Raw genomic sequence first — 10742 nt, 5'->3', positions numbered from 1 at the left:
TCTTCCGAGGTCCCTTCCAGCCCTAATGTCTGTGAAATCTATGCAACTAAATGGGGCATTTTTGCACAGGCTGTGGGACACGTGGAGATGTGGGCCAGAAACTTTTCCAGCGCTTAATTTAGCTGTGGGAAATTTTCCATTTCTAAAAATTCATTGTTTCATAAAATTAATTGGCAACAATGAATGGAGGCCAATACAGTATTAGCCAAGCCTGGCAGTTTCAAAGTTGCAATTAATGTTTTTCAGGTGATTATCCCTAGGAAAGAGTACATATATGTTTTATAGATTCGTTAACAGGAGGATAAATGCACTCACATAATAATCCAAACCAAAAATCAAGTTATGAATTCACCCAATTGGCTGTGCAGGTCAAATCAAAACCAAAGCACAGCATAGCTCTTTGCATGTGTTAAAATTAGTATGTCAACAGTTTTCAGTGCCTTTGTTTTTTTTCCTTAAATTTAAACAGAACAATGTAAGGGAAGTACTTGCTATTGTGTATTGTCTTTACATCTTTACAAGTACATTTTATTTCAATAAATATAATTTCTTTCCACATAAAGCTTTGAATTTGTTTGAATGTAACGTTTAAACCACATTAAGTGTGCTATATTTAATTTTTTTCCTAATCAAATATTCAGTTCAAATACTTGTGGCTATTGGGACATAAAATTTACATGGAGGTACTTTTTAAGTTTTGTTTACTAAATATAAGTCAAATAAGCATGCTAAATCAAATCATACTCTATTTAGGGCATTGGAAAATGCTATGGAAAATTTTTCAGAAAATTTGCCAATTCAACATTTTCCAGGAAACCCATATCTCTGGGGATGCAACACCAGGAGCTTTAATTAGCCAGCCACACTAATCAAAAGTGTCCATGTGCCATGTGTATCACTGTCCTCATGCTGAAAAAATGGCAGTGGGGTGCTTTGAACTAAAGCTCATAGAACGTGTTTTAGTTCAAAGCAACCCACCACCATTTTTTCAGGGCAAAGATGCACTGGGACACTGATATACAACTTCCGTGCACCAGCAGACTTGATTAATCCGACACACTAGATTTCCAGAATGTTGGGAGCAGGCTTCGTGCACATGTATAAGATCCCACAGCTTTTAAGTGACATTTTTGCATATTAGCCTCTTTTAATGCACATTAGCTAAATAACCCCTTTTTGTGATGCTTTAATGCATACTAAATTAGGCTAATTAAAGTGCATGTGTAGACACACTCACTGAGACATTATTCTTATTACTTACAATAGAACTGCCCACAGTCTGGCTTGGTGCTGTCCAAACATATAGTCCCAGTGCCAAAAGTTGACATGCTAAGAATATCAGATTTCTAATATACAGTTGAGTTGCTCAGAGGGCAAGAAGAAAATGAATCCTTAATTTTGCTATGAAATTTTTCCAAAATTCTGAACAGCTATCAACAGGCAAAAATGTTCCCTAAGCTCCTACAGTCTTGTACATCATGGAGACAACATTGTTCTTGGAGCTGACATGCAGGACTGTGCTTATTTTTGTCTTTATTTACAGTTTAAAATAATGTAGGAAAAGAAACACATAAAATCATCTCATGCTGGAAAAGAGGTAATATAATTTCAAGCATTACTTAACATACAATCTGTACTGAAAATGCATTCTCCAAAACTGTTCACTGTACAGGCTAAATACATTACTCAGTAAAAGCATTTTTCCAATACCTTTCTAATTTAATATACAAATTCATAAGGACGTGTACTACTGCTCCATGCAATTATTTAATTCAAAGATCTTTCTGTTCATAGAAGTCTGTCATGACATTGTGGCTCTAACTTGTTGACAGCTTTCAGGTTCTAGTAATGGAATTGGTCCAATTATTGGGACCAATTTGACATAAAAATGTTACAATGATCTATTTTGTATAATGTCATTTATAAGATCTTTTTTTCCTTTTCTGTTCTTTCCATTTTTATGGGCTTGAAGAATTCAGTTCTTTCCTATGTAATTAATATTTGATATTCTTTGCATGATACATTTATTTATATGGTTTGCCACTGTGTTGAAGAGCTCCATATGATATTTTCTATTAAAAATGTCTCTTAGAATCTTAATGATAAAATATACAAAGTTACCTTTATGATCGAGGCTGCCATAAATGTCATTCTTTTTTATTAATTCAACAGAATATGGTTCTTCATCATTTGCAGCTTCCACTGTAGAAAAAACACTTAAAATATTTTTTTTTTAAATCAAATCTAAATTTAAAATGAGTTACCCTTTTATTTTACTCTGGGAGATCCTCTTTTCCTACCTTGCTTCCTACCCTTTTTCTTTAAAAAAAAAAAAGTGTTCCTGTTTACTGCCAGATTAGTGAATCTATTTTTATTTTATACAATCCAGATTCATTCAATTTTTATTTTACCAAAGAGCCCTGAGTAGTTATGAATGATGACTGGAAGTATTTTCCAAACAGTTTCTTCTGTAAAAATGATCACGCTTCCATGACATCTGTGTAATAAGCATTAAGGACCCCAGTTCCCAGAAAATCCATCCAACCTTGGGACCATTACATGGGAAGGTGGCTCCCCCAGATGAATTCATCTTGGCTATGGATGTACAGGAACAACACTCAGCTGGCCAAGCGCTTCTCAGTAGAGTTCTCATCACTACATCACAAGGCTGCTGGACTTCTCAAGAAATACATCTGTGAACCCTAATGATGCAGGTGGCCCCAGTTTCCTGAAGCAGCCCATGGAAATGGGATTCACAACAGAAGATCTTCCTTGAACATGTGAAGTCTTGGGTTCATGCTGCAGTGACCCTTTGGGTTGGGGAGCCCCAAACTGCAGGACATTACCCTTGGATGAAAGCGAGTTACTTGCCTTTTTATTAAAAAAAAAATGCAAGTGTGTAAGGGTTTGTCTGAGGAGGGAGTCCCAAACTGGCTGGAAGATCATGGTGCCACCATTTTGCCCAGCAATGCCAATGACTTCTAACCTGGAGCCTTACTAGGGACCAGCAGAAAAATAGGCCTCTAGGACCCCCAGTTGCCCAGAGGGATGCCAAGAAAGAGGCAGGTGTTAGTTCATAGAGAAAATGCAAGCCTCCATGCCTTCCTCCTCGTGGGGGTCTTAACATCAGGGGGGAAGGGCTGCTGTCCTTGGGACCTCCCGTCTTCATACAATGAGGGCTAGTAAGATGGGTCAGAGACTCAGGGAGAGCAGGGTGCACTCCCCGAGAGGCAGGGCTGGGGCTCCCCCACAAAAAACCAGGGGACACGCTACCACCTCCATTACCTTGGGTCAAAGCTACCAAAGCATGCAACAAAACCCCCACGGAGACAAGCGGGGCGCCAACCAGCAGCCCCCAGCAGCCTCCCCACATGGTCAAGCAGCTCCTTCCCTCCCTTCCCCTCCCCCAGCCGGGGCTCCAACCGCCGCGGCGCGGAACCAACCGCCCTTCCCGCGCTTTTCCCGCGCGCGCCCCGCCTTTTCTTCGCGGGCTCAACCCGCCTTGCCCGCCCCTTCTTCTATTTTATTGTATCTGTAGCTTCCCAGGGAGCGGACAGCCACCGCTTACCCGTCCCGCCCCTTTCCTCCGCGTTTTGCCCCGTGAGACAGACACCCGTCGCCTCCATACAGCGGTGTCTCCCCCGACGGGAAGATGAGCCCCGCGATGCCCGGGGGGAGAGAGCTTAGGGGGAGGTGATGCGTTGTCGGTCCTTGTGGAAATCGGGCTTGCAGTTACTGAAGAGGGGTCTCCTTTCCCAGCTCCTTCGCCCACCTCCCCTCCCAGCAGGCACATTGCATCCCAAAATCTAGTTGGATATTTTATGTAACTAGCCTCAACCGTTTCCATAGAGCAGGGGTAGGCAACATTTTTGGGCAAAGTGCCCCCAAAACCTGTAACCTCCACTCCTAAGATGTTGGTGTGCTGGGGGCAGATGGCAGGGGAGTCACCAGGGGTCTAATCCTTGTGGCAGTGCAGCCGCTTTGCCCAGAAGCACGCATGCCAAGCAAAATGTGTTGGCGTGCCACACTCTGGCACCCATGCAGGGGTTGCCTATCCGTGCCCCAGCCTGCATTCTCCCACTCAGCTAGAAAAGCATGACAGAAACAACCACAAGCCTGACAGAAACATGCCCAAAAAACCCTGCATTAATACAGTGAGAGGATGTGCCCATTTTATGGTATCCTAGCAGTTATCATAACAGCTATAGTAAATAAAAGGAAAAAAAACCCATATATTTGTAACGTGGGATGGGAAGGAAAAGGAATGGGAGGGGAGGATTCACGCAGTTTGCCATTGGGATGGGGTCTTTGGGATTGTGTCCTGACCAAGAGAACCCAGACAGACCGTGCAAGTGACAAGAATTTTGGGGTGACCATGACCGTGCCCAGTGAGAGTCAGGACTGCCCAGTGAGAGGCCGGGGATGGGGGACTAGGGAGGCTGGGTGATTTACATGCACCCCCTGCTGTAATACATTAGGAAAGACATTACAGGCGTAAATTGATATCTGACTCCCCCTACTGAAATCTGCAGGGCATGATACAAAAGGCTTAACTCACTCGAAAGCGCCCGGTCATGCAAACACAAATGCACCGCACCGAAAAAAAAGCTGCATTCAAATTTTCAAGCACTCTACATTAATGTCCACATCATCTACACACACTCCTGCTTCATACAGGTAGAACCTGCAGGATGAAGCACATCTGGAAACTATTTCTGGGCACACCGCTACAGGGGTTCGTGTCTCCATGTTTCAGATTTTGCCAATAAAAGTTATCACCCTAAGAAATGCTTGCCAACTTTCATAAAGGTATTGTGAGTCTGGCAGTGTTTTCTGCTTTTCTAAAGCCTCAGCATTTAGATGAGAATCTTGGCTCTAAGCGTTTGGGTTGTTTTTTTTCCTCCTGCTCTCAAGTAAATGTCTAGCACTCATGTTTGGGGAGAAAAGCTTGATCTGTGTATTCTAAAAACCTAATGTGAAATAAAAAGAACTAGAAGCCAACAGGTATTCTTATTTTAAACAGTTTATGATTTTTAAGTCAATCCCAGGGGCTTGGGGGACCTGGCTCATGGGTTTTGAAAAGTTGAGGTTGGTAATACAGTATTTTTAGAAAATGTGTTGTAGCTACGTTTGAAAATATTGCTGGATATGTTGGCTTGTTTTCCATTAATATTGGATGGCATTAGAAAATAGTGACATAACTGTTTAGAAATTGTGGTCAAGACTTTCATTAATAGAATGAATAATGTCCTATCCACACTACTGCACCACATGGCAATAGCAATGGTTTCACGGAAAAAATCTGACCTGCCAATACCAAACTTGATATCCATTTTTCTATGTGACTATAGCAAGCATAATTCAGTCCACCTATGTGGAAGAAAAGCTTTATTTAAATTATGAATTTAAAATATTTTAAATAACATGAACAAACAGCAAATAAATAGGAAAGAGAATCTATAGCTAATATTAAATTATGGAACGAAAATGTTCAGGCGGAAAACACAGTTACTAAAACATGCTGGTGTTTTTAAACTACTTGCCCTCTCATTTTCAAGTTATTCAAAGCTCCCTGCCCTACTAAATGTGCTTGCCTTAATCGTTTCAGTTATCTCTCTTAGTAAGAGCACAATATCCCACGCTCAGTTTTAAGTAGACCAACATATTATGTCTCAATTGGCTGGCTCAGCTGTAAGGAATATGTCAGGAGTTTTCAGTTTTAGTTTCTCTGAGACACTGAGTTGTTTAAAATTAGGACCAGAAGGTCCAGTGTTCCTCTGTGTCAAATATTTTCAGTTTTACTCAAAGTTATCTTTTCACGCTTATACCATATAGACAAAATGATTCAGTTCTAACCTATGTCTGTTATATACTAGTCATACCTAAGTCTGAACTTCCTCTGTTCCAGAGGATGTTTATGCCCAAATTTAATTTGACTATCCCACACAGACTTTCATTATCCCACTTGTTAATTATTGTAAAATAAAAATCTCTCCATTATAAAGCTTTCTCTGCAGTTTTGTGGATCTCTACATACTCAGACTCACAGACAATAATTCTAGTCAAATGACTCATCCCTTTTAAAGTCATGTTGTCTCTGAGGTAGAAGTAGATTCGTTGTCTTCTTAATAGGTTAGTGAACAGTATTATCTGAAAACGATTTAAAGGCTTATTCACCAACAAAAATTAAAAGATATTTTCTGGAGATTAAGATTGCTATTGTAATATGATTTGCTTTTGGTAGAGTTATCAGGCTTCCAAATCTTATTAAATGCTGTACAAATACACAGAAAAGGGTTCTGGAAAATGGAACACAAAATAAGAGTCAACTGAAGAACAATTATTTAATACGGAATATAAAAAGTAAAAGAGGACCATGTACACTTATTTATTCATTTATTCACTTATTTATTCATTTTTCTCTTTTTGTGTTTTACTTTTTGTTGAAAGAACAAATTTTAGAGTCAGTAAATCTGTGTTCTGATAAGGCAGCTAATATGTGCTAGTAACTGAACCAGTAAACATGTTATAATTCAGAGACTCCCAGGCTAAAGGTGCCATCTCAGGTGTTTTAACAAAAGAAAAAACTAACTAAATTTCAACATGGTTTCTAATACAATTAACTATTTAAATCCTCATCCTCATCCATCATTATCATAGAATCATAGAATAGAATCTCTGGAGGCCATATAGTCCAACCCACTGCTCAAGGCAGGACCATCCCTAATTAACCCATTCCAATCAAATGTGTGTCTAATCTGCTCTTAAAACTTCCAAGGTGGGAGATTCCATAGCCTCTCGAAGCTTCTTTCTGTTCCAATGGTTAATTACCCACATAAGGAGAAAGGTCTTCCTAATATCCGACCTAATTTTCCCCTGCTATAATTTGCTCCTAGTTCTGTCCCCTGTAGCTGCAGAGAGCAATCTATTCCTGCCATCTTTATAACCACCCTTCAGGTATTTGAAGACTGTTATCAGATCCCTTCTTAGTCTTTTCTTCTTCAGACGAAAGCCTGGCTCTTTCAGTCTTTCCTCATAAGTTTTGCCTCCCAGGCCCCTAATCATTTTTGCTGCTCTGCACTGGATTCTTTTCAATTTGCCCACATCCTTCTTGAAGTGTATGCCCCAAAACTGGACACAGTATTCCACGTGAAGCCTCACTAGTGCCAAATAGAACAGGAGACTCACTTCCTTTAATTTGCAAATGACACTCCTGTTAATACAATTCAGTATGCTACCGGTCTTTTTTTGTAACAAGAGCACACCTTTGCCTCATATTCAGCTTATGTTTCGCTATAACCTTTAAGTCCTTTTCTGCAGCCTAGCCAGTCATTCCTCAGAGGGCATGTCTACACGTTCATTAAGGCACTTTGCCAAATGCGCATTAAATTTAGTACCTCTAATGTGAGGTACTAAACAAATGCAAAGTAGGCTGCCCTAATATGTGGTAATGAATACACACAGTTTTTACGTGATGCTTTAATGCACAGTAAAATAGGTGACTGCACGTTAAAGCACATGTGTAGATGCACCCCGTCTGTATTTGTGCATTCAATTCTTTTGTCCTGGGAGTTACATCATTACAATAATGAACTGAGTCTGCTCTTTTGTAAAGAGATTTACAAAGAGCAGACTAAGCCAAAGGCCCTTTCTAGGAGTTAACAATTTAATTTAGATAATCCAATATATAAACATACATGGAAAAAGACTGGAAGTGTTGATGTACTGTTTCTTATTTACAGTTCCTTCCCAAGCCTTTGAAGAGACATTGTATTCCTTCTTTAATTACAGAGAAGCCATCTTTCCTACAGAAATGATGGAACCCCTACAGTTTCCTATGGGCTTGATTATCTGTGGCAAGGGATGTTTAAAAGAACCATAAGTATAATTTTAAATTTACATGGGTAAGGTATTATCAGAATATAATCTATCTTTGCATGTCTTTCTTCTCTCAACATTCAGTGCTTTAACAAAAAACAGGGTTTCTTGTTTTTAGCAAGAGATGGGGACACAATAGAACTGGGATATTATACAGGACGAATTGCATAACCTCGAAGACAAGAGTAATAAAAATGTGTTTAAATTAAATAGAACAAATGTAAGATTTTTTACTCAGGCACTAATAACAAGAATTTCTGCCAAAAACTAGGAGCTCACCAGTTAGAAATGACAAAAGAGGAAAAAGACCTTGATGTATTAGTTGATTACATGATGCCGAGTATGAGCCATCAGTGTGATACAGCTATGAAAAAAGGAAAATGTCACAAAAGTGATGTTTCTGAGAGAGGAAGGGAACTATTAATTCTGCTGTACAAGCCTCTAGTGCAGATGTTCCCAAAATTTTTCTTGTTGTGTACCCTTCCAGATTTACCAACTGCCTGTGTATCCCTACCAGAATTAAGTTAATATTTTAACCCCTTAAATGCCAATTATTATTAGAATGAAAATTAAATCTGCCACTACACAATTTCTCTTGTATACCCCTCCCCGAGATGTCTTGTGCACCCCCAGGGGTATGTGTACTACAGTATGGAAACCCCTGCTCTAGTGAGGCCTTATCTGGAATACTGCATACTATTCAGGTCACCCACCTTCAAGGAAGATTAATTCAAACTGAAACAAGTGCAGAGAAGACCACATGAGGGGTAAGAGAGGTTACAGCTTCTTTCCATAAATACATCAAAGTAAATGCCAGGGAGGGAAAAGAAATATTTAAGCTGAAGGACTATGTTGGCACAGGAACAAGTAGATAAAGACTGGCCATGACTAACACAAGGCTGGAAATAGGAAGATTTCTAAGCATTTGAGTAGTGAGATTCTGGATCACCTGTCCAATAAATTTAGTTGGTACAAAAACGTCCAACTTTTAAAACAGAGCATGGCCAATTTATGAAACAGATTATCTGATATGGAGCACCACAACAGCAAGGGACTAGAGCTGATGACCCAGGAGGTCCCTTCTAGTTCTGGGCTTGCAAGTACTTATTAGAAATTAGAGTAGAAAAATGAGTCAGATACCAGTCTAAGATGGCACAAAAATAATTCTGAACATCATATCTCAATGTTTTGTAGTTATCACATAGGAGATATGTAACAATTGAAGCCAGTGCTGTTTGGCTTTAGAAACCCCTGTTCAGATCACCATTACACCATCCAAGGAGGTGATCCTCCCCCTCTATGCAACACAGTCAGGCCGAAGTTGGAGTACTGCATCCAGTTCTGGGCGCCGCACTTCAGGAGGGATGTGTACAACATGGAGAAGGTCCAGAGGAGGGCCACTTGTGTGATCAGGGGGCAGCAGGGCAGGCTCTACGAGGAGAGGCTACGGGACCTGAACCTGTTCAGCCTCCACAAGAGAAGGCTGAGGGGGGATCTAGTGGCCTGTTACAAGCTAGTTAGAGGGGACCAGCAGGCACTGGGGAAGTCCCTGTTCCCCCGAGCACTCCCAGGAGTGACAAGAAAAAGTGGTTACAAGCTGGCAGAGGGTAGATTTAGGCTAGATATCAGGAGGCGCTACTTCACGATCAGGGCAGCTAGGATCTGGAACCAACTTTCAAGAGAAGTGGTGCTGGCTACTACTCTGGGGGTCTTTAAGAGGAGGCTGGATGAACACCTTGCTGGGGTCGTTTGACCCTAGTACTCTTTCCTGTCATGGCAGGAGGTCAGACTTGATCATCTGCTCAGGTCGCTTCTGACCCTACAAACTATGAAACTACATGTACTACTACCTCCATTTCTACATTTTACTAGCATTATAAGAATATCCTTACTGACTTCAGTAGGACTATTTGTACATAAATAGGTTGCATGACTAAGATGTATGTAGCTACAAATTTAATAAATTTCTTCAAATATCAAATAATAATATACATTTAATGTAAGTCTAGTTCTTACTACCATACTTTCTCTTCATTGCTTGGCTTTAAAAGAACTTGTTGTTAATCCTAAAGAACACAACAAAATTAAAAAATAAAACTCAGTCATATACCCAAATCATATATTCCATACCGAAAATTGTCATGCAGCCTTCAGCCAAAAGTATTCATTTTTTCCCTTTACTTAGAGTCTCTTCATATGATCTTTGGTTTACCAGAACTTGAAAGCTGCATATACAAAATATTTGTCAAACCATGCAATAAGATGGGTTGTTCTTGTGCTGGAGGTGGTTGCTGACACATGGATTTGTCATGTAGGCTTTGTCAATATGTAGGCTATTATATTATGAAGTCATTTACTGGTAAATAATTCTGAGTTAAACAAATGACAAAACTGTTTCTTATTTTACAAATGAAAGACTGTGTTTTGCATTCCTGCACTTATTTTCTCACGATGTGTGTGGTGGATGTTCTTTCAGAGTATAATGTTGTTACAGTGTAAAAAAAGATTATTTAACTTCACTTAGAAAAGTTCTTAATAGAGTTAATCCTTACTGGCTTTTCATAGACTGCTTGGTCATTTTAACTTTTTTGAACAACTTAGTTTTGTTCTAAAAACAGATAATGAGCACTGCCTTTTCTTTATTAAGATGAAAAAGTAAAAAAGAAGTCTAGTGCTGTCTCATGCTCACACATTTTACCTTGCAAGGCTGACCTCAGGGTTCCAAAGAAAACAGTGCTGATGCAAGTTTTTGAAAGAACGTGTTAACATATTTATGTGTGTAAATTATATCAGGGTAAGTTATTAAAGGATATTAATAACACAAAGGATATTAAACTCAAAAAAGAAAATAGTCTTTCATATCA

The 10742-nt window shown here is 39.6% G+C and overlaps 1 protein-coding gene across 1 annotated transcript in view; it reads right to left on the bottom strand.

Moving 5' to 3' along the window:
- Positions 1-3373, bottom strand: part of ZPBP2 (zona pellucida binding protein 2) — a 19345-nt gene extending 15972 nt beyond the window's left edge. The window contains exons 1-2 of the mRNA XM_019550491.1: positions 3286-3373; positions 2122-2202 (exon numbers count right to left, since the gene is read on the bottom strand). Coding sequence (XP_019406036.1) covers positions 2122-2202; positions 3286-3373 — 169 coding nt within the window. The remainder of the gene's footprint in view (positions 1-2121; positions 2203-3285) is intronic.
- Between the last annotated feature and the right edge of the window lie 7369 nt (positions 3374-10742).

Source organism: Crocodylus porosus, unplaced genomic scaffold (assembly GCF_001723895.1).
Source record: "Crocodylus porosus isolate Cpor-Errol unplaced genomic scaffold, CroPor_comp1, whole genome shotgun sequence".
NCBI lineage: Eukaryota > Metazoa > Chordata > Crocodylia > Crocodylidae > Crocodylus > Crocodylus porosus.
The sequence above is the reverse complement of the archived record's forward strand: the minus strand, read 5'-3'. Positions and strand labels throughout refer to the sequence as shown.